Genomic DNA, 24421 nt, shown 5'->3' with positions numbered 1-24421 from the left:
TCTCATTGCCTGTCACGGATGTGTTTAACACTCAGATGTCACCTCTGGAAGCTGTCCCGGATCTCCCAGGCGGAGGTCTTTGAGGTCCCAAAGTCCCTGGCCCTAAACTTATCACATTATCCACCTGCTCTGATGTCATCGTGCATCCCAATCAGCGGAGGATCCTATCTGGACATGCGGACTCCTGAGAGGGGTTGCGAAGTTTGAATTTTTAAGAAGAGTGCTTCCCAACTCCCCACATTACTCCCATGTCACCCTACTGTCTCTCTCCTCACCCACCCAGACTGCGTGTACCTTGAAGAGAGACATGATATGTTACTCATTCGGTGCCCAGCACAGGCCCTGCCCAGAATGCACGCTCAAGGCATGAAAGATGGACGGATGCATAGAAACCAATAAATGAATGAGTGAACGAATGAATGAACCCACCCTCTCCACATGTGCGTCCTAACCATCCAGCTCCACTGCCCCATCTTAGTCAGAATGATCGCCTGTCTTACAGGCTCCAGGCTCTGGGTACCCTCCCCATCGAGTCTTGTAGCTGCAGGTATGTACACACGTCCCAGTTCCTCTCCCCAGGAAGGGTAGGAGGTCCAAATGGTCAACAAACACGTATTAAGCACCTGGTGGGTGAGTTGCCATTCCTGCCCTGTGGGGTACACAGGTCTAGGTGGCGAAACTGGCATTTGAAGCACAGTATGATGAGTACCATGAAGCCAGGAAAGCCTGGGGGGCCAGGCTGGTGTCAGAGAAAGTTGTAGAACATCATCATCGTCGTCGTCATCAATATATTGAATTCACGATGCTCCCTGCTATTTTTTAATCGTGAATTTCCTATTACGGATATCTTACAGCATTTTTATTTATTTATTTATTTATTTTTTGAGACAGGGTCTCACTCTGTTGCCCAGGCTGGAGTGCAGTGGCGCGATCTCAGCTCACTACAACCTTGATCCTCCAGGCTCAGGTGATCCTCCCACCTCAGCCCCTGGAGTAGCTCGGACTACATGCATGTGCTCCATGCCCAGCTAATTTTGTAATTTTTTTTAGTAGAGAGGATCTCACCATGTTGCCCGGGCTGGTCTCCAACTCCTGGGCTCAGATGATCCGCTTGCCTCGGCCTCCCAAAGTGCTGGCATTACAGGCGTGAACCACTGCGCCTGGCCCGAGTCAATCTTTCCTAGCTGCTTCCCAAGAAGGGATTTATGACAACTGAGTTCTTTTGAGATCTTTTGGAAGCTCTGCTTTTCCGCAGGTAAGAAATTTCAGGAATTCAAATGCCTTCTGCTCAAAATAATTTTCATGCCACCGTGGCACATTCTAAACCCCTTCAAGTTCAGGAAACTTGAGGGCAGCAACCTCCACCGACTCCTCCGTGCTCTATCCCTTCATCTAACCCGGCACGACTATTACAAGATGTGACATCCAACTTGTGTACAGGCTTCTATTTTAGTTGTCAGCCTACCCAGGCTCTCCTAACTTTGCTTATAATAACAGCAGCGCCATCAGCTGGCATTTGTTGAGAACTTTTACTACACGCTGGAACTTACCAAGGTTTTAAGCCAGTAGTCTGTAGATTTTGAGCAGCTACTGATTTAGGTCAGAGCTGGTAGATGTTTCCACTGGAGAATTTTCAGAAACAGGTGGAGCCCCTGCTGGATCCTGACAGAAAATGGCACTGACCCTACACAACTGGCTTTGTTCAACTGAGCACACCTGAACATCCTGAAAACTTGAATCACCAGTGGGAAATTCATCCACTTGCTCTGGCTGCAAAATGCAGAACCAACAGGAAAAAACGTGAAGCCTAAGATGTCTCTGAAAAGAAACGAGGGGAAAAAAAAAAAAAGAGCAAGAGAAGGTTTCCAGAGGCTTCCACAACCACAACGCCTCTCTAAAAACATGGCAGTCATCTACTGGCTGGTCACTTTCTCCACGTGGCTTGGGATTTGTGTCTCACTTACCGTTTTGCTCCTCACCTAGAATGGTGCTGGGCATGCAGCAGCCTTAGATACCATCTGTGGAATGCATTCATTCCAGACCTGGATTTACAACCCTAAGACTTCCCCACAAGGCGACCAAGGGAACGCGGTGACATATGGGAGCACCTGTCTTCACTGGGCGATTCCACAGCCTCAGGAACCGCGGGGACGGCAGGGGGTGGGGACTGAGGGCCAGAGATATGGATGGCTTTGGATGTCCTGAGTGCCCTGCAGGTGGCGGATGGTGCAGCGACTCGGGTGGGGGGGCCACCGCCCCAGCACATGCCCGGTACCTCCCGCTCTCCCCAGCAGGCTGCTCTCCACAACCTCTGGGCGGGGAGTCCAAGAGATCCCGCAATTCGCTCCTACCCAGAGGCTGCTCACAGTACCTGAAAGGGCGTTTTTCACAAACGGTTGTATAAAGAGTTCCTTGTGGGGTGGCGGCGGAAAAAAAAGGCCAAGACAAGACAGTGGCCGGTGCGGGAATCGAGCCCGCGACCTTGACGTTATCAGCACCACACTCTTACCAACTGAGCTAACCGACCTCCTGACACCACAGTGCCGCTGGAGCGTATAAAAGGGCTCCACGTTCGCGCCCGTCCACGAGCGATTCCTTGCGAAGCCAGCGCGCAGCTGGCTGCCTCCCGCTTTCCCCGAGTTGGGGACTCTGGTGAGGAGCCACAGCCCCAGCGCTGACAGGGTTCCTCCTGCTTTTCCCTGCCAGGCTGCCCTCGACAACCAATGGGCGGAGACGGAGAGATCCCACAATTCGCTCCCACCTGCACGCCGCTCACAATACTTGAAAGGCGTATTTTCCACAAACAGTTATATAAAGAGTTCTTTGCGGGGTGGCAGCGGGGGGGAAAAAAAAACAAAAAAAACTTAAGACCATGGCTGGTACGGGAATCAAGCCCGTGACCTTGGCCTTATCAGCACCACGCTCTTACAAACTGAGCTAACCGACCTCCTGACGCCATAATGCCGCTGGAGCATATAAGAGGGCTCCACGTCCGCGCCCGTCCACCAGCGATTCCTTGTGAAGCCAGAGCGTAGCTGGCTGCCTCCGGCTTTCCTCGAGTTGGGGACTCTGGTGAGGAGCCAAGACCCCAGCGCTGACGGGGTTCCTCCCGCTCTTCCCTGCCAGGCTGCCCTCGACAACCCCTGGGCGGAGACGGAGAGATCCCGCAATTCACTCCCACCTGCACGCCGCTCACAGTACTTGAAAGGCGTATTTTTCAGTTATATAAAGAGTTCCTTGCGGGGTGGTGGCGAGAAAAAAAAAAGCTAGAATTATGGCCGGTGCGGGAATCGAGCCCGCGACCTTGGCGTTATCAGCACCACGCTCTTACCAACTGAGCTAACCGACCACATGACACCACGGTTCCGTTGGAGCTTATAAAAGGGCTCCACGTTCGCGCCCGTCCACAAGCGATTCCTTGCCAAGCCCGCGCGCCTCTGGCTGCCTCCCACTTTCCTGGAGCTGCGGGTACTCTGGTGAGGAGCCATCGTCCCAGCGATGGCCGGGTGCCTCCCGCTCTTCCCTGCCAGGCTGTCCTCGACAACCTATAGGCCGAGTCCAAGAAATTCCGCAAGTCGCTCCTGCCCTCACGGGGCTTACAGAACCTGAAAAGCACATTTTGAAAAAGAGTTGCATAAACAGTTCATGGGAAAAAACAAGAAACAAACAAACAAACAAAAACCTGGGACTAGGGCCGATGCGTGGATCAAGCCCACCACCATGGCGTTATCAGCACCACGTGTCCACCAACTGAGCTAACCGACCACCCGACCACCTAGTGCTGCCCGAGCGTCTAAAAGGGCTGCATGTTCGCGCCGGCCCGCGACTGACTCCTTACAGACCCCACGCCACTGGCTGCCTCCCGCGTGGCCCCAGCTATGACTTTTGACTTCCTCACTGTCATCCCCATTGGGTGGATGCAGAAACTGACACCTAGGAGACTTCAAGGAGAAGGGAGGCGGCTTCCTACAGGGAACCGCGCGCTTTCACAGGGAAAATGCAAATTGCACATGGGAGGTTTGGCTCTGCAGTGAGGTTTTCAAACATTCCAATTCAATGCTGTTTTTAACTCTGAAAATCCTGCGGCCTGGCAACATCGTGTATCATGAGTCTTTTAGCATGGTTAAATCAAGCTCAGAAAACACAGAAAACCAAAGGCCAGAAGAACCACCGAACTCCCTATCGCCCAAAAAATAATGGCTGCAGGGGTCTTGACTTCCTTCTGGTTGATTTTTTTTTTTTTCTTTCACTGTCCACGTGTATTTCAATATATATACATGGAATCCTTGGGCTGGGAGCAGTGGCTCATGCCTGTAATCCCAGCACTCCGGAATAAATTAATAAACTGATGGAATCCGAGGCCTTGCTTGAAACAGTGTATTTTGTCTTCCCTTTTGCACTTAGTAGTCTATCATTAAGCATATGCCTAAATAATTTCAAATGTCATTTTAAATGATTCCTGAGTGTTTTGAGTGGACAAACTATAACTATCTCTCCTTTCATTTTTCGTCTTTTCTTTCAGTATTGGAAAATGTATTCATTTTGCTCTCACTTGTAAACTGACAACATGAATGAATCACATGGTATAAGGTAGAAAGGTTGCAACTGCTGCTGGGTGGACAACGACAGTACCCACCGTAAAAGCATAGTATCTGTATGCAAAAATATATAGAGAGAGACAGAGAAAATGCTGAGAAGACAAACCACCACTGTGTCCACTACCCAGACTGTATGTCCCAGGGGCATGCTGGTCTCTTAGAGGGCCTGACTATAGTATGCTGCTGTGGCCCTCCCACTCCAGGAACACAAGAAGGGACCACTAGCTTTCTAACACTGTACATTCTGCCCTGATTATTCCACTAAACTGCTTGGACTGATGTATCATCAGGGTTCCCTGTCACAAGCAGCAGAAACTGAATCTACCTGATTTCAAGTTTTTATATAAAGGATATTAGGCCAGTCAACCTACCACGAGCGAGGCTAGAGGACACTCGGTCAAGAAAAATGTACACTCAGTCAAGACATACCCATTCAGCCTGGCAGTGCCCTGGCCCCCAATTAGCTGTGAGTCAAAGAAACCTAATCCCTATCCTCATGGAGCTCACCGCACAGCAAAGCAGGCAGGTATTACAGTGAAGGGAGAAGTTTAGGTGTTGTGCTGGGAGGCTGGGCACGTTTCCTGAAGTCTGGGACATGTACTGTGTGCAAAGGACAAGAATGGATGGACGAGCAGGCCAAAGGGGTGCAGCCCTCTCAGTGTACTGGTGGGGGTGCAGACATCCTTTCCATTTTGCTTACAGCTGAATGAACATTCAGAGCCTAGCACACTCTCTGGCATAGCAGGCCTCCAATAGGTAAGAGTCATGCGTTTAAACCCGGCAGATCAAGTCATTTCTCTGTTCACACTCTCCCCTTTTGGACCAGCCCTAACAGGTCTGCCAAATTTAGCAAATAGAGATCAAGATGTCAAGTTAAAATTTAATTGCAGAAAAACAATGAAGCATTGTTTTAGTGTATGTCCCATGCCATATTTGGGCCATATTTATACTAAAAGAGTATCTGTGCTGTATCTGACCTCTTCCTGTTGGGAGCAGTCCTCATGTCCAAGTCTGACCTGTGGTGGGCTGTTCACCGGGACTTGAACCCCATAGGGCTTGCAAAAATGCCTCTGTAAAATGGTCATGGGCTCAGTGATTCCATGTATCACTCTGCTTTAAAGCTTTAATTGGCAAAGAGCCAAAAAAGTCCACAAATACTACATTTCTCCATGAAAAGTGTCCACAACAGTGTCTTCCTCTGAAAAAGGTGTGTCTTTTACATTTTAATGCAGGAAAGACTCCAGCAATTAATGATCAGCAAAAAAAAGATAAAAGAAAGAGACATTTTGCAGAAACAGATGCAGAAGACAGAGTGTAAGGTACACAGATGTGCTTTGGTCAAGGATAGGGCAAGGTAAACATCCTGCATGACTCGGCGAGTTTGGTGTGCAAGTGCATAACTCCACTTGTTACATAATCACAGCTATGTAGCCATAACATGGGAAGGCTCATCACCTGGCTCAGAGCCACTATTGTTTGCAAAAGGTATGACTGTCCTGCTGACACTGGGCATATGGAGGCACACCCAGAGAAAGAGAGAGATACAGCCAGAACTGCCCACCTTGCAGAGGGACATGGGGGAGCCAGAACACAGCACAGCTTGTGCCCAGAGTCATGCGGCTGACCCTGTAGGGAAACTCAGCCATGCAGCTGTGCGTGGAACGACAGAAGCCATAGAGCTGAAGCAGACAGCCAAGACAGACACAGTGTGAGAGAGCTGCTGATGAGAAAGCTAGTGTAAGAGAGCTGCTGAATAAAACATACTTCATCTGCCAACGGCCCTGAGTGTTCCTTCAGCTATCCACCCACTCCCCTCTGACCTCAACCTGACCCTGAACCTGACAGTCTTCTTCTAAAAAAGGAGTGTCTTTTTAATTTTAATGCTGCAGGAAAGACCCCAGCAATTGATGAGCAGTGGAAAAGAGACCATTTTGCTTAAACAGATGCAGAAGACAAGGGGTAAAGTGTTTAGGTCAGATCTGCCCCTCAGATAATGTATTTTAAGAAAAGTCGGCCGGGCGCGGTGGCTCAAGCCTGTAATCCCAGCACTTTGGGAGGCCGAGACGGGCGGATCACGAGGTCAAGAGATCGAGACCATCCTGGTTAACACGGTGAAACCCCGTCTCCACTAAAAAATACAAAAAACTAGCCGGGCGTGATGGCGAGCGCCTGTAGTCCCAGCTACTCGGGAGGCTGAGGCAGGAGAATGGCGTGAACCTGGAAGGCGGAGCTTGCAGTGAGCTGAGATCTGGCCACTGCACTCCAGCCTGGGCGACAGAGCGAGACTCTGCCTCAAAAAAAAAAAAAAAAAAAGAAAAGTCAGCTTTGGGGCCAAGCATGGTGGCTCACGCCTGCAATCCCAGCACTTTGGGAGGCTGGAAAAAGAGACAAAATGAAAGAGACATTTTGCTGAAACATGTGAGGAAGATGGACAAGGAGTAAAGTGTTTAAGTCAGTTTTGGGGCCAAGCACAGTGGCTCACACCTGCAATCCCAGCACTTTGAGAGGTCGATGTAGTAGGATTGCTTGGGGCCAGGAGTTTGGGACCAGCCTGGGCAACACAGCAAGACCCAACCCTATTAAAAAATAATAATAGAAAGGGGGGAAAAAAAAAACCAGCGAGCAAACAAAATGAAAAGGTACAACTATGAATGGTAGGGATTTAAAGCCATTCTTCACGGAGGAAAATGAACCAAGCAGTGTCCCTTCATCCAGAGTCCTTCTGGAAGGTTCCAAGGGGTAGGGTTTGTGATATGATTAGCCCAGGACAGTTTTCCAGGGGGGATGAAGAGAAGAAGGAAGAGAGAGAGAAGGGAGTGGGTAAGGAGAGAGAGATGAAGAGACAGAGACAGGAAGGGAGAGACTTCAAAATAGAAGGAGGAAGGGAGGAGAGACAGAGAAAGAGGAACAAAGAGAGAGAAATAGAGACAGGGAGAGAGATCCAAAGAGAGAAAGAGGGAGAGACATATAGACAGAAGAAATAGAGACAGGGGGAGGACGGACACGGTGGCTCACGCCTGTGATCCCAGCACTTTGGGAGGCCGAGGTGGGTGGATCATTTGAGGTCAAGAGTTCGAGACCAGTCTGGATAACATGGTGAAACCCCATCTCTACTAAAAAAACAAAACAAAACATACACACTCATACAAATTAGCTGGGTGTGGCAGTGCTCACCTGTAACCCCAGCAACTCAGGAGGCTGAGGCAGGAGAATCACTTGAACCTGGGAGGTGGAAGTTGCAGTGAGTTGAGGTCCCGCCACTGTACTCCAGCCTGGGCCTCAGAGTAAGACTTGTCTTAAAAACAAAACAAAACAAAAAAACTGTATCTGTTTCATCTACCAGTCACACTGTTTCATTTTCATTTTACTACCAGTAACATAAAATATTTCTCTATGGGCCAGAGACAGTAGATCACACCTGTAATCCCAGTGCTTTGGGATGCTGAGACGGGAGGATTGCTTGTGGCCAGGAGTTCAGGGCGGCCTGGGAAACATAGCGAGACCCTGTCTCCACAAAACATTTAAAAATTAGTCAGGCATAATGGTGCATGACTGTAGCCCCAGGTACTCTGGAGGCTAAGGCCGGAGGATCGTTTGTGCCTGGGAGTTCGACGCTGCCGTGAGCTGTGATCAGTTCGGCCTGGGTGAGAAAGCAAGACTTTGTCTCAACAAAACCCCAAAACAACAACAAAATACATATACACACACACAGACAACCTAAACCCTATTGTTTTAGGATAACCACAGCAGCAAAGCTGGCCTAATATTCATCCTCTATCCTGACTGGCTTACCCTGTGGGTATTATGCTTCGTGCTTTCTTGTGTGTTTATTTCATTCAGCGAACGTTTACTAAATATTTCTGGATAAATACATATACACCAGCCAAGACCTAGTCTCACCCTTGAGATGGTGGGAAGTTTCCCTGCCATGCCTTAGTCCTCGCAGACCTGCTGAATCAGATCTCCGGGGGCGGAGACCCCATCTGCCTTTCAAAAGCTCCACTGACGATTCTGAAGGCAGACAAGGTTCCCTACGGAATGCAGACAGGTGAGGCAGCCAGGAAAAATGTCATCATGGTACAACAGGTGCAATAAAGAGGCAGAGTGGCCCAGAGGTGGTGCGCTGCCCAGAAGCAGTGATCTCTGAGAGGCATTTTGAAGGCTGGGAATTGTTGCCAGGTAGGGCATTCTGAGTATAAAGAAAAACAGGTAAATGCATGGATGCATGAAAAGGGGCAGGCATGTTGGATGGAACTGGACATTTCTAGGGGGTGGGAAGAGGGAGGATGGGGAGAGACACGGGCCTCCATCTGACCCAAGTGTGTACACTGGTCCGTGCTTCTGATCCACAGCAGACCACTGGGCCTTCTGCTGTGGTTGTTGAAATGCACCCCACCACCTGCCCCAGAACCTGTCTCTCCTCTTCTGCATTTTCAACTCAGACTCACCCTTCAAATCTAGTTCCAATACCACTTCTTCAACAAAGCTGCTTCTGATCGCCTCAACCAGAAACAATCTCCCTTCCTCTAACTACATTTAGTTCTTCATCACTATCTTTAGCTTTCTGGCCTTGATTAGAAGGCATCTGGGTCGTGCTTTATCTCCTGTTAGTTCATAAGCTACTGAGGGGCAAAGTACACATCCAGTTTGCCTTCGTCGCCTCCATGACACAGCTGGGGCTGAAAAAGGATTAGCAGAATATGCTACAAAGGTACATTATTGGAGGTAGAATTGATATCATCTCCATCAGATTAGCTACAGAATAAGTCCCATCGTGCTGCCTAACCTTGACTAAGTTTGCTTTTACTTTATGAAAAATATGTCATTTTTTGACTCTATTCCAAACCCAAAAAGCTGTGGTCACATTCAGCAGGGTGTGCTGGGGAGAACAAGGGCTCTGGAGAGCAGCCACACCTGAGGGACCTTGGGCAAAGCCACTCAACCTCCCTGAGCTTGTTTTCCACCTGGCAAAATGCTGGCACAGAAGCACTGCTGCGAGCTAAGCAACGCAGCACGGTGGCCGGCACAGAGCAGAGGATCCGCAGATGGCTGTCCTGGGATGGCATCTTGCAGCCTTCTGACCCAGACCAAGGTCCAAGAAGGTCGAGTTACCCAAGGTCACACCTCTAGAGAGAGTGGCATTTGGGCAGAATCATACACGTCTTCCTAAACCTTCGCAAGACAACTGTCCACTCTTGATGATCAACTGGATACAACCACCCCAGGCAGCTAAAAGCACGAGTGAAGTCAAAAAAACTCAGGAGTGAAGATGGCCGATTCTATTCTCTAATGCATCGCTTCTAGTGGAAAAAGCTCTCTTCTTTTGGCAGTTTTGGGATGAGACTAATTTTATTTACAAACGCAGCACTGAAATGAGACGGAATTTTACAGATGCCATGTAGGACCTGTGGCTTCAGGTGCTATGCTACACCCTCTGGACTTGGGAGACCATGCTGTAGTTCCAAGTCCCCCAGCAGCTGAAAGCTGTGTGGCCCAGGAAGTAAACCTACTGAGAAAGGATGTATTGTGTGTACACAGGGTGCTTTCACATATCCCAAACATTCAGTGTGTATTCAGGCACTGTGCTGGCCATTGTGGTTACAAATCAGTCATCACCACTCAGGGTGGTAAGTCCTGCAGTGAACTAGTATATTGTGCTTAACCATGTTCTTAGCCTGGGCTGCGGGCGCATTTTCACAAATAGTTGCATAAAGAGCTCATGGAATTAAAAAAAAAAAAAAAAAAAAAAAAGGCTATGTGTGTGGCTGATGCGGGAACCAAGTCCACCACACCACGTTAGCAACCACCTTAGGACCAGCACGGTGGCTCATGCCTGAAATCCCAGCGGTTTGGGAGGCTGAGGTCGACAGATCACAAGGTCAAAAGTTTGAGAACAGCTTGGCCAATATGGTGAAACCCTGTCTGTAGTAAAAATACAAAAAAAATTAGCTGCCTGGTGGCAGGCGCCTGTATTCCCAGCTACTTGGGAGGCTGAGGCAGGAGAATTGCAGGAGAATTGCTTGAATATGGGAGGCAGAGGATGCAGTGAGCCAAGATCACGCCACTGCACTCCAGCCTGGGCAACAGTGCCAGACACCGTTTCAAAAACAAGACAGGAAGAAATAGAGACCGGGGAGGCTGAACACGGTGGCTAACACCTGTAATCCCAGCACTTTGGGAGGCCAAGGCAGGCAGATCATCTGAGGTTAGGAGTTGAAGACCAGCCTGGACAACATGGCGAAAGCCTACTGAAAGTCCAAAAATTAAATGGGCATGCTGGCAGGCGCCTGTAATCCCAGCAACTCAGGAGGCTGAGGTGGAAGAACTGCTTGAACTCAGGAGGCAGAGGTTGCAGTGAGCCAAGATCGCGCATTGCACTCCAGCCTGGGCAACAAGAGCAAGACTCCGTATCAAAAAAATAATAACAATAAAGAAAGAAAAGAAAAAAAAATAGAGACAGGGAAAGACAGAAATAGAGAAACAGAAAATGATACGGTTTGGCCATGTCCCCACTGAAATCTTAACTTGAATTGTATCTCCCAGAATCCCTCGTGCTGTGAGAGGGGTCCAGGATAGGTAATTGAATCATGGTGGCCAGTCTTTCATGTGCTATTCTGGTGATAGTAAGTCTTATGAGATCTGATGGGTTTATCAGGGGTTTCCGCTTTTGCTTTCTCCTCATTCTCTCATGCTGTCACCATGTAAGAAGTGCCTTTCACCCGCTGCCATGATTACGAGACTTCCTCAGCCATGTGGAACTGTAAGTCAAATTAAACCTCCTTTTCTTCCCAGTCTTTTTTGTAGCAGCAGCATAAAAACAGACTAATACAGTTAATTGGTACTGGGAGTGGGGCATCGCTGAAAAGATACCCAACAATGTGGCAGTGACTTTGGAAACAGGTAATAGGCAGAGAGGTTGGAACAGTTTGGAGGGCTTAGAATAACGCAGGAAAATGTGGGAATGTTTGGAACTTCCTAGAGACTTACTGAATGGATTTGGCCAAAACGCTGATAGCGATATGACAATAAGGTCCAGGCTGAGGTGGTCTCAGATAGAGATGAGCAACCGCTTGGGAACTAGAGCAAAGGTGACTCTTGTTATGTTTTAGCAAAGACACTGGCGGCAGTTTGCCTCTGCCCTAGAGATTTGTGGAACTTTGAACTTGAGAGAGATGACTTAGGATATCTAGCGGAAGAAATTTCTAAGCAGCAAAGTATTCAAAATGTGCCTTGGGTGCTGTTGAAAGTATTCTGTTTTAAAAGGGATACAGAGCATAAAAGTTCAGAAAATGTGCAGCCTGATGATGCAGTAGAAAATAAAAATCTATTTTCTGGGGACAAATTCAAGCCAGCTGCAGAAATTTGCATAAGTAGCAAAGAGCCTAATGTCACTCCCCAAGACCATGGGGTAAATATCTCCAGGCCCTGTCACAGACCTTCACAGCAGCCCCTCCCATCACAGGCCCAGAGGTCCAGGAGGAAAAAGTGGTTTTGTGGGCTAGGCCCAGGGTCTCTACGCTGTGTACAGCCTAGGAACTTGGTGCCCTGTGTCCCAGCTGCTCCATCTGTGACTGAAAGGAGCCAATGTAGAGCTCGGGCTGTGGCTTCAGAGGGTGGAAGCCCCAAGTCTGGGTAGCTTCCATGTGGTGTTGAGCCTGCAGATGCACAGAAGTCAAGAACTGAGGTTTGAGAACCTCTGCCTAGATTTCAGAAGATGTATGGAAATGCCTGGATGTCCAGGCAAAAGTCTGTGGCGGGGCGAGGCCCTCATGGAGAACCTCTGCTAGCGCAGTGCAAAAGGGAAATGTGGGGTCGGAGGCCCCACACAGAGTCCCTACTGGGGCACTGCCTAATAGAGCTGTGAGAAGAGGGCCACTGTCTTCCAAATCCCAGAAAAGTAGATCCACCAACAGCTTGCACCGTAGGCCTGGAAACACAACAGACACTCAATGTCAGCCCATGAAAGCAGCTGGGAGGGAGGTTGTAACCTGCAAAACCACAGGGGCGGAGCTGCCCAAGACCATAGGAATCCACCTCTTGCACCTGATTTGAGACCTGGAGTCAAAGGAGATCATTTTGGAGCTTTAAGATCTGACTGCCCTGCTGGACTTTGGACTTGCACGGGCCCTGTAACCCCTTTGTTTTGGCCTATTTCTCCCATTTGGAACGGCTGTATTGACCCAATACCTGTATCCCTATTGTATCTAAGAAGTAACTGGCTTGCTTTTGATTTTACAGGCTCATAGGTGGAAGGGACTTGCCTTGTCTGACTGTGGACTTTTGGGTTAATGCTGAAATGAGTTAAGTCTTTAGTGGGACTGTTGGGAAGGCACAATTGGTTTTGAAATGTGAGGACATGAGATTTGGAGGGGCCGGGGTGGAATTATATGGTTTGGCTGTGTCCCCACTGAAATGTCAACTTGAGTTGTATCTCCCAGAATACCCACGTGTTGTGGGAGGGACTCAGGGGGAGGTAATTGAATCATAGGGGCCAGTCTTTCCCGTGTTATTCTCATGATAGTGAATAAGTCTCACGAGATCTGATGGGTTTTCAGGGGTTTCCGCTGTTACTTCCTCCTCATTCTCTGTTGCTGCTGCCATGTAAGAAGTACCCTTCGCCCTCCGCCATGATTATGGGACTTACCCAGCCATGTGCAACTGTAAGTCAAATTAAACCTCCTGGCCCAGCGTGGTGGCTTATGCCTGTAACGTCAACACTTTGGGAGGATGAGGCGGGTGGATCACCTGAGGTCAGGAGTTCCAGACCAGCCTGGCCAACATGGTGAAACCCCGTCTCTACCAACAGTACAAAAATTAGCCAGGCGTTGGGGCACGCACCTGTAATCCCAGCTACTCAGGAGGCTGAGGTAGGAGAATTGCTTGAACCCGGGAGGTGGAGGTTGCAGTGAGCCTAGATCATGCCACTGCACTTCAGCCTGGGTGACAGCAGCAAGACTCCGTCTCAAAAAAAAAAAAAAAAAAAAAAAAAGAAATTCAACCTCCTTTTCTCTTTTTTTTTTTTTTTTTTTTTTTTTTTTTTGAGACAGAGTCTGGCTCTGTCGCCCAGGCTGGAGTGCAGTGGCCGGATCTCAGCTCACTGCAAGCTCCGCCTCCCGGGTTTATGCCATTCTTCTGCCTCAGCCTCCCAAGCAGCTGGGACTACAGGCGCCCGCCACCTCGCCCGGCTAGTTTTTTTGTATTTTTTAGTAGAGACGGGGTTTCACCGTGTTCGCCAGGATGGTCTCGATCTCCTGACCTCGTGATCCGCCCGTCTCGGCCTCCCAAAGTGCTGGGATTACAGGCTTGAGCCACCGAGCCCGGCCTCAACCTCCTTTTCTTCCAAGTCTAGGGTATGTCTTTATCAGCAGCATAAAAACGACTAATACAGAGAGTAATGCACAGAGACACAGAAAGAGGGAGAGAAAGACAAAAAGAGAAACACACAGAGGGAGACAGAATGAGACAGAAGGAGGAAGGGAGGGAGAGGAGAAAAAGAGAGGGCACTCTTCCCACTATCCTTCCAAAATCAGAGTTTCCTCGCGACCCCTTCCTCAAGGCCTAGGTGCCAAAGAGGTCACTGAAGGAAGCAGAGTCTCCTCTTCCTCAGCAGGCCTGAAGGTTCCTGGGCTATGCCCGCTGGTCTTCCTAAGCCAGAAACTATGACCCTGCGCCATTGGGCTTCCCAGCCCAGCTTCCTCTTGTCCAGAAGGAGAGGACAAACAGGAGTTAGAGGGTCTAAGAAGTCCTGTTCCAGCAACACCGCCCCCGCCCTAAGAAGGCACAGGCTGACCACTGACAACTGTTTAAATCCAGCGCCCATGTCCGGTTGGGATATTCTGACCCACTCAGGGCTGCCCCATAAGCCAGCGCGTGTCCAGATCCCAGCGCACCGAGAACTCGAAACCTGTCAAGCTGCCCATTCGGGATTAAGTTCAAAGACGGAGGACAAAGGACACGGATAAAGCGTCCAATACAAGAATTACCCATTTCAGACGCACAAGACAAAGAGCACAGGCGGTGTCAGGACATGTTAGGATGCGTACCCAACTCCGCCGTCTTCATCCCCACAAAGCCACGGAACACCTATCCCCCGGAGCCCAGCTGCTCCTGCAGCCTCTGGAGGAATCTGTACATTTCCCGCCGAGGACCCTGCCGCTGGGCACTCGGGGAGGCTGGCCTGGGGGAGGCCCGCAGGGATCTTCGGATCCCGCACCCGTGTCCCTGGGGCCGCTGCCTGGGAGGGCGCACGAGGTAGCCCAGGCGAGGAGACCCACAGGAAATCTGGTGACGTCGGACGGCCCAGGTCCCAGAGTGCTGTGTGTGCTGGGGGTGGAGGGTGGTCTGCGAGAGGAGCCGTCGGCGTTCCAGGGAAGGCACCCGGTCGGGCAGGGGTACTCGCCGGGGCTGGGGGGTGCGCTCCACTTCCCAAGCGCCCCCCAGGGAGACCCAGGGCACAGGGGCAGCCCCGCGCTGGGATCCCGAGCCGGAGCGGCGGGGCAGGGCCCTCCCCAGGAGGCCGGCACCCGGAGCCCTTTGTCCTACGACAGCTTCCCGGCCGCGCCGCGCACCCCTATGGGCCGAGTCCCCGCGCGCACTCACTCACCCACGGTGAACAGCGTGTAAAGTCCTGCAGGCGGTAGGCAGGCGGCTCCGGCGACCGCGCCTCGGGGCTGGGGCAGAGCGCGGGCGCCCAGTCGGGGGTCTCCTCCGCCACCGCCGCCTGGGCCAGCCCGGGCGCCTCCATAGGGACGCACTCAGGTTCAGGGCACCGAGCCGGGCCGGAGGGCTAGGGGAGCCGGGCTTCTGGGGATGCAGCCTAGGAGGGCGGCGCGGCGGCATCAACTGAGGCTCCCTATGCGCGCCATGCGGCTTGTGGAGGCCAGGACTCGGCCCACGCGGCCCGGAGCCCCCAAGACGCCGAGGCGCCTTCCGTGGCGCCCGCGGCCCGGCGCGGCTGACGGCGCGGCGGGGACAATGGCGGTGCGGCGCTCGGCACGAGCAGCAACGGCCCCATGTGGGAGCAGGCGCAGGCCTCGGGGGGCGGGCACGGAGCGCCAGCGGGCGGCGGGGAAGGCGGAGGCCGCGGCCCGGGCTTGTAGAGCGAGGCGGGAATCCTGCGCATTCCCAGTCTCGCGCCCGCTGCCTCCTCCAGCTCGGTAGCCGCGGGCGCGTTGAAGAGGCGAGCGGAAGCCGCCTGGGAGAGGCCTAGGGGCTGGGGGCGTCGCCTTCGCACCCGCTCCGCCCCTGCCGCGACCCAGCCCAGGAGCCGGAGACCTGGGCGTGCCCCGCCGTCGTGAGCAGGCGCGGCGCTGGGGAGGTGCTCACGCCCCCTCCGCGCCCGAGGCGCCCCTTGGGTGGTACCCAGGACGACCTCTGACCGCGACCGACCGCCCCGACCCTCTTAGGCGCAGAGGCGCACAGGTCCACACCCGGCTACTCAGGAGGGAGAAAACATTTTACAACCTATTCTCTCTTGTCTTTGAAGCCTGCTAGCTAAAAGCTTCATCTGCATGGTAAAACTTTGGTCTCCACCACCTCTTATCACAGCCCAGACATTCCTTTCTGTTATCCCAGATCTTTAGATAAACTCAACCAGAAAATGTTTAAATTCACCCACAGCCTGGAACCCCCGCTTCACCCACATCCCTCGCCCCTGCCCCCGGCCCGGCGCACCACTTCTACTTGTCTCCTTTCTGGACCAAACCAATGTATTTCTCAAATGTATTTGATTGCTGTCTCATGCCTCCCTAAAATGTATAAAACCAAGCTGCACCCCAACCACCTTGGACACATGTTCTCAGGACCTCCTGAGGGCTGTGTCATGGGCCATGGTCACTCGTATTTGGCTCAGAATAAATTTCTTCAAATATTTTACAGAGTTTGACTCTTTTTGTTAACACCTTTTCTTAGACAGCTACTACAAGATGTTCTTCAGAAAAAGGATGGCGCAAACTGAGAACAAGTAAGATGTGGATGCAGAAAATTAGGAGATCCAGTGGAGGAGAGAAGTGCAGTTGGTGGCCAGGGTGACGGCCATTCACCAGGTTCTGTAGGCAAACAGTTCATGTTGGAGATGGGGTTCAAAAGATGCTAGGCGGAGCCATCCAGGAAGAAAGAGCAGGAATGAATGAACAAAAAGTGTGGGAGTTAGAAAAACTGATGAATTGAGGGGCACATGGCAGGCCTTTTGGAGCACTGGGATAAAATAATTTCAGGCACTAAATAATTTGTATATAAAAAGAAGGCAGCCTAGTGCAGTGGCTAATGCCTGTAATCTCAGCAACTCCAGAGGCTGAGCTGGGAGGATCACTTGAGCTCAGCAGTTTGAGGCTGCAGTGAGCTATAATTGCACCACTGCACTCCAGCCTTCTAGCTTGGGTGACAGACCCTGTATCAAAAAAAAAAAAAAAAAAAAAAATTACTAACTCCAGGAAAAAGGAAAGAAAGAAGACATAATCATTATAGTCACTGGTTCATCTTTGAATATCATTGCAATTGTCATGCGCGTCCGTTGAAGAGACCACCAAACAGGCTTCGTGTGAGCAACATGGCTGTTTATTTCACCTGGGTGCAGGCGGGCTGAGTCGGAAAAGAGTCAGCGAAGGGAGATAAGGGTGGGGCCGTTTTATAGGATTTGGGTAGGTAAAGGAAAACTACAGTCAAAGGGGGAGTTGTTCTCTGGCGGCAGGAGTGGGGGTTACAAGGGGCTCAGTAGGGGGGCTTTTTGAGCCAGGATGAGCCAGGAAGAGGAATTTCACAAGATAATATCATCGCTTAAGGCAAGGACCGGCCATTTTCACTTCTTTTGTGGTGGAATGTCATCAGTTAAGGCGAGGCAGGGCATTTGTACTTCTTTTGTGATTCTTCAGTTACTTCAGGCCATCTGGGGTATAAGTGCAAGTCACAGGGGAAGCGATGGCTTGGCATGGGCTCAGAGGCCTGACAGCAATGGTCATTATAATGGAAACACTGATGATTTCTTAAACCAAATATTGTGACCTAAATGTTTAAGGAATGTGGTAGGAGGGAAAGGACATTTGTGATTGGATGGAAAGGCAGGCAGGAGAGTGTCACAGTCTGAGGGGTTCTACTTTCCTGCAGCCCCCCAAAAACCCAATGCACTGAGAACAGCAGATGTTGCAGCAAGGAGGGAGGTTAGTAATTGCAGGGACAGCTAATTGAGGAGAATAGGAGAGATTTCTCAAATCTGTCTCCCTGAAAAGTTGGAAACTGGTTTTTCAAGGTACTTTTGTGGGCAGAAGGCTGGGGAACTGCAACAATTGATTGGCTAGGGATGAAATCTCAGGGGTGTCTAAAACTGTCTTTGTGCAGGTGAGTTAGTTCCCAGGAGAGGGTATCTCAGGACCAGGTGGCATCTCTTGGTCTGCCAAAATGCTAAATCTGAAAAATATTTCAAAGACCATTGTTTAGGCTTTACAATAGTAATGTTCTCTACAGGAGTAGTTTGGGAAGTTCTACATCTTGTGATCACTGGTTACATGACTCTGGTGCAGTGAAAAACTTACAGGAAAATACACTAAGTGATGGCAGGTCATTGATTATGCCTATTCTTTAGCAAAGTTCAAGACCCTACAGTAATTCTAACCTTGTTTTCTGAATGTGGCTTTAATCTGCAGTCAAGGAGTGGAGTCAGTTTCCTTGCCTCAAAGTTTAACTCTCTCTGTCTCTCTCTCTCTCTCTCTCTGTGTGTGTATATAAATATATACACATTTATTTATTTATTTATTATTATTTTTTGAGACATGATCTTGCTCTGTTGTCCAGGTTGGAGTGCAGTGGTGTGATCTCGGTTCACTGCAGCCTCAACTTCCTGGGCTCAAGTGATCCTCTCACCTCAGCCTCCTGAGTAGCTGGGACTACAGGTACACACCACCATGCCTGGCTAATTTTTGTAAATTTTTTGTTGAGAAGGGGTTTCACTATGTTCCTGAGGCTGGTCTCCAACTCCTGGGCTCAAGCAATCGTCTCCTACCTCGGTCTCCCAAGGTGCTGGGTGGCACCACACCCGGCTTCAAAGTTTAACTATAAACTAACTTCCTTACACGGTTATCTTGGCTGCCACACTAGAATAAGCAAAAACAAAACAAAACAATGTAGCATGTGAGGTTTGAAGGAAAATAGAGTCAGTCACGTTAGATTTCTCACATTTCTTTTTTTTTTTTTTTAGATGGAGTTTTGCTATTGTTGCCCAGACTGGAGTGCAATGGCATGATCTCAGCTCATTGCAACCTCCGCCTCCTGGGTTTAAGTGATACTCCTGCCTCAGCCTCCCGAGTAGCTGGGATTACAGGCACCTGCCACCATGCCCGGCTAATTATTTTTTTCTTTTTTTTTTAATAGAGACAGGGTTGCACCACGTTGGCCAGTTGGTTTTGAACTCTGACCTCAAGTGATCTGCCCGCCTCAGCCTCTCAAAGTGCTAGGATTACAGGCGTGAGCCACCGTGCCTGGCCAAGATTTCTCACATTTCTTATAATTCTGCAATCTCAGTGTCAAGACCAAATCCTCAATAACCATAAGACATAAAATTGACAAATCTTGAAACTGTAGTATAAGAATATTACATAGGACCATGACTGGAAATATGAAAACAAACATTTAAAGGATTGAAATTGAATAGAGGCTGGGAATGGGACATTTTGATACAAGGAGGTTTTTTTTTAAGTACTAACTTCTTCATATTTCCTTTACAATAATTGAAAGGAATGAGGCACATCCCCCATATATCTCCCAGCACATCCCCCATATATCTCCCAACTTCCTGAGCCCAGTACAAACACATTCCTCCATATTTCTTTCAAACTTCAGAAAAACATCACCTGGGAGATCTCCGATAAGGAATGCTAAATGTATAATGTTAACCAATTGTAATGCAGTAACCAAGAGAACTACCTTGTTCCCTGTAACTTTACATATCCTGTTTACATCGGGCTATAAAAAGCAAGCACTCGCATTGTTTGAGGCCCTCTTGTATGCTGTAAAATGGAGGGACCAAGTTCGAACTTGTAGTAAAGATCCTTGCCGCTTGGCTTTGACTCTGGACTCTGGTGGTCTTCTTTGGGGAACAAACGGTCTGGTTATAACATAATCTGCTGAAACTTTAAGAACATTTGGAAAAGAAAGTGTCACAGATGTTCCCTTCCAGGCAGACACATCTTCCCTTCTTTGGTTTTACTCCTCCTCTCTGGAGAGCTCATGGCAGAGCTTGGCACCATATGTATACTCATGGGGCACTGATGGCAGTGGACATTTGAGTGAGGCAGTTTTTGTTTTTTGCTTTTGGAGGGTGATTGTGAAGATAAAATGAAATAACCCACAAGGCAATGCCCATAATTCACAAGGTGCATAAACAGGGTGTCAGGAAATATTAGCTCAGTGGAGATTCTACATTCATCTTTTCCCTGAGAATGATAATGAGGAATGTCTAGTACTAAACTCAGAAAGAATCAAAACACAGGTGTATCTACCTATTCTTAGATACAGCAGAAGGGCGTTAATTTTTCTCTGTCCTGGAACAGAAGCAGATGCAGAGATGCAAGTGTTAAAAACTGCATGGTAAAATAAATACTCCATGCACTTGGAGTGGCCACATTTAGCAAGTAAAAATTGTAATCAATTTAAATTTCAGATAAATAACATATTTTTAAAAGTTTTGAATTTTTATTCTATTTATTCTACTTTTTTATTTTTATTTTTTGAGACAGGGTCTCACTCTGTTGCCCAGGCTGGCGTACAGTGGGTGTGATCACAGCTCACTGCAGCCTCTACCTCTTCGGGTTCAGACGATCCCCACACCTCAGCCTCCTGAGTAGTTGGACTACAGGTGTGCACCATTTCACTCAGCTAATTTTTGTATTTTTGTAAAGACAGGGTTTTACCATGTTGCCTAGACTGGTTTTGTACTCCTGGGATCAACAATCCCCCAACCTCAGCCTCCCAAAGTCCTAGGATTCCAGGTGTGAGCCACTGCACTTGGCCAAGTAACCCATTTTTAAGTATCAGTATGCCCCATGTCATACTGGGGGCATATGGATACTAAAAAATTATTCAGTATTTATCTGAAATTCACATTTAATTGGTATTGTGTCTTTTATCTGGAAACCTTATAGATTGCTGAATTTGCACCTGTCATGTCACTGTTTGTGGCTTAATGAAGGAATTCATTTGCCATTTACAAAAATTCGGTACCCAGAAGGAGAAAGGGGATGCTGTTTGGAAGAACATGATGTCACTGCCAATGCTGAATTAACTTGGCGGTCTGAAATACATAATCTGTGAGTGTCAGTGTCTGTTTTTTTTGTTTGTTTTTTTTTTGTTTTTCGGTTTTTTTTTTTGAGACAGTCTTGCTCAGTCGTCCAGGCTGGAATGCAATGGCACAATCTCTGTTCACTGCAACCTCTGCCTCCTGGATTCAAGCGATCCTCCTGTCTCAGCCTCCCAAGTAGCTTGGACTACAGGTGTGCACCACCATGCCCAGATAAATTTTGTATGTTTAGTAGAGATGGGGTTTCACCATGTTGGCCAGGCTGAGCCTTCAGAGGGAGTGTGTCTCAGCCCGCACATTGATTTCAGACTTCTGGTCTCTAGAAATGTGAGAACACACATTTATTGAGACCCATTCAGCATCTTGATTTATGGTACTTTGTTAAAACAGACCTAGGAAAATAATACTCCCAATCAGAAGGACAGAACAAACAAGTGAATTTTCAACACAACACAAAATTGGAGGTATGTACCTTCTTTAGCAGTAATTGTATATTAACTTGCTCTTCCAAAGTAGTGGTTTGGAGAATGGATAAGCCTAAGTGTCAAGGATGAAAATAATGGTCAATTGAACTTTAAATGGAATATAAACCAATTTCTGCCTGTCAATATAAAGGGTAATTATTTACTCTTCATGTTGATTTAATATTTGCTTTTATAAAACGAAAAAACATAGGTACACTCACGACTAGGGGCCCTAATCAATGATCATTTATCATGAGCATCTGATTTTCAACACATTATGAATCACATGGTGGTATAGTCAATGCGGCTCACAATAGTGGCTTTGAATCTGCATTGCCCCTGGCCATATGACCTCCAACATGTATTTTGAGGTTGGGGGAACAGGAGGAATAATTTTTACGGATTTTGTGTTTGATCCAATTTGGCTGTTTTTGAAAGGGCTATGTGACCCTCTGTGGAAATAAAGTTGATTTATAGCTGAACTGGACGAGCTCTATCTATCTCTTGGAACTGCTAGAGGTATGGTCTTTGACCCCTGGTCAGTGGGTTTTATGAGATGTTGCTTAAAGTCTCATACTGGGCTTGGTAATTGTAGAATAGAGTGGTTCCATGCTTTGCATGGTGGGATAAGATTTCTTTTTCTAAATTTTTAATTTTAATTTTTAATCTTTGCAGATACATAGTAGGTGTATATATTTATGGGGTACATGAGTTGTTTTTGTTTTGTTTTTTGTTTTTTTTTGAAACAGAGTCTGGCTCCGTCACCCAGGCTGGAGTGCAATAATGTGGCCTTAGCTCACTACAACCACTGACTCCTGGGTTCCAGCGATTCTCCTACCGCCTCCTGAGTAGCTAGGACTACAGGTGTGCACCACCATGCCAGGCTAATTCTTGTATTTTTAGTAGAAATGAGGTTTTGCCATGTTGGCCAGGCTGGTCTCGAACTCCTGGCCTCAAGTGATCCACTGGCCTTGGCCTCCCAAAGTGCTGGAATTACATGCATGAGTCACCGTGCGCAGCCTTACATGAGATGTTTCGATACAGGCATGCAATGTGAAAGAAGCACATCATGGGGAATGGGGTATCCATCCCCTGAAGCATTTATCCTTTGAGCTACAAACAATTCAGTGACATTCTTTAAGTTCTTTTAAAATGTACAGTTAAGAAATCCCTTGGTCAGGCTGGGTGGCTCAGGTCTGTAATACCAGCACTTTGGGAGGCCAAAGCTAGCAGATCACCTGAGGTCAGGATATCAAGACCAGCCTGGCCAACATGGTGAAACTCCATCTCTACTAAAAATACAAAAAATTAGTCGGACGTTGTTGCATGCACCTGTTGTCCCAGCTGCTCAGTAGGAGGCTGAGGCAGAAGAATTGCTTGAACCCAGGAGGCAGAGGTTGCAGTGAGCCGAGATCATGCCACGGCACTACAGCCTGGGAAACTCCATCTCAAAAAAAAAAAAAAAAAAAAAAGAAATCCTTTGAGGGTCAATTTCTTTACTTATGGCTTGCGACTGGCCTAACCTCTTGTGAAGTCAGTATGGTTTCACTATTTGTCCAACAATCTGGAAAGGTCTGCTTTTGAGCCCTCCTGAAGAAGCCAAGATTCTGCATATAGATCTAGGTGGTTCAATTCATGCATCAATACGAACCCTGGGAGCTTGCACAAGGGTGTCTCTGTACCCCAATGCTGGCCTGCACACACACTTTTTCTCTCTCTTGCTGTGCTGTGTCCTTCAGTGTTAAATAAAAGCTCTACCACTTCATACCCACTAGGATGGCTACGATTCACAAAATCCAGAAAATAGCAGGTGTCAGCCAGGATGTAGAGAAATCGGAATCTCTGTGCACTGTTGGTGAAAATGCCCAACGGTGCAGCTCCTGTGCAAAACAGTGTGGTGGTTTCTCCAATAATTAAACACAGAGTTAGCATAGGATCCAGCAATTCTACTTCTGGGTATATACTCAAAAGAATTGAAAGCAGGGTCTCAAAGAGATACTTGTAAACCTATGTCCGTAACAGCATTATTCACTGTAGCCAGGAGGTGGGAGCAACCCAAGTGTCTGTCAGCAGAGGAACGGATAAACGAAGTGTGGTCCATCCACACAGTGAGACACTGTTCAGCCTTAAGAAAGGAGGAAACTCTGACACATGTTACAACATAGATCAACCTTGAGGACATTATGCCAAGCAAACTAAGCCAGGCTCAAAAAGGCTAATACTCTATGAGTCCATTCATATGAGGTCCCTAGAGTCATCCAATACATAGAGACAGAAAGCAGAATGGTGGGTACTGGGCACTGGGGGAAAGGAGCATGAGGAGTTAGTGTTTAATGGAGACAGAATTTCACTGAAGATATTTAAAAAGTTCCGGAGATAGGTGGTGGTGATGGTTGCATCGCAGTGTGAATCCACTTAATGCCATTGAACCGTGCACTTAAAAATGGTTAAAATGGTGAGTTTTATATTATGTATATTTGACCAAGATAACAGGCAGATAGGTAGATACACAGATGATAGATATATCATAGATGATAGATAGATCATAGATAGGTGATGACGATACAAAAATACATAGATAAATGATAGGTGAGACAGATAGATGATAGATAGGTGATAGATAGGTGATAGATGATAGGTAGATAAATAGATGACAGATGATAGATGGCTAGATGATAGGTAGATAGATAGATACATAGATGGTAGATAGATGATAGATAAATAGAAAGATGATAGGTCGATGACAAGTAGATAGATGATAGGTAGATTATACATAGATGATAGATAGATGGGTAGATAGATGATACATAGGTAGATAGGTAGCCTCCAGGACAGTGGGAGAATAAATGTCTGTTGTTTAAGCCCCTAGCCTATGGTATTCTGTTATAGCAGCTTGAAATGGACTAAGACACCTCATAAGAAGAGATGAGGACACAGACACACACAGAGAGACGACTGTGTAAGGACAAAGGGAGAAAACCGAGTCTACAAGCCAAGGAGAATGGCCTCAGGAGGAACTAGCCCTGCCCACACCTTCATCTCAGACTTCCAACCTCCAGGATTGTAAGGAAATA

At 48.3% G+C, this 24421-nt stretch overlaps 1 protein-coding gene, 2 non-coding genes and 1 pseudogene across 3 annotated transcripts; all 4 read right to left on the bottom strand.

Annotated features, from left to right (window-relative positions):
- The window catches only part of LOC119623530 (zinc finger protein 839-like), a 38289-nt pseudogene extending 22047 nt beyond the window's left edge, over window positions 1–16242 (bottom strand).
- TRNAI-GAU (transfer RNA isoleucine (anticodon GAU)) lies at window positions 2454–2527 on the bottom strand. The gene has a single exon. It is a non-coding gene; the product is annotated as a tRNA-Ile (tRNA).
- On the bottom strand, window positions 3276–3349 carry TRNAI-GAU (transfer RNA isoleucine (anticodon GAU)). Its single transcript has one exon. It is a non-coding gene; the product is annotated as a tRNA-Ile (tRNA).
- On the bottom strand, window positions 7903–13199 carry LOC140710849 (uncharacterized). Its single transcript, XM_073013553.1, has 2 exons — window positions 13134–13199; window positions 7903–9128 (listed from the first exon to the last, which is right to left on the bottom strand). The coding sequence occupies exons 1-2, from the start codon at window positions 13197–13199 to the stop codon at window positions 8589–8591; spliced, it is 606 nt and encodes a 201-aa protein (XP_072869654.1). The 3' UTR covers window positions 7903–8588.
- Window positions 16243–24421: the final 8179 nt, after the last annotated feature.

Source organism: Chlorocebus sabaeus, chromosome X, assembly GCF_047675955.1.
Source record: "Chlorocebus sabaeus isolate Y175 chromosome X, mChlSab1.0.hap1, whole genome shotgun sequence".
NCBI classification, from domain to species: Eukaryota; Metazoa; Chordata; class Mammalia; order Primates; family Cercopithecidae; genus Chlorocebus; species Chlorocebus sabaeus.
This window is presented reverse-complemented; position numbering and strand designations above follow the sequence as displayed.

What these genes read in the sequence shown, in the direction of transcription:
- LOC140710849 (XM_073013553.1), bottom strand. Translation starts at nt 13,199, where the DNA reads ATGGCAGCAGCAACAGAGAATGAGGAGGAAGTAACAGCGGAAACCCCT. An exon ending in CTGAAAACCCATCAGATCTC is followed by an intron (nt 9,129 to 13,133) that starts GTGAGACTTATT and finishes AACTAAATGTAG; the next exon opens with TTAGAGGAAGGGAGATTGTT.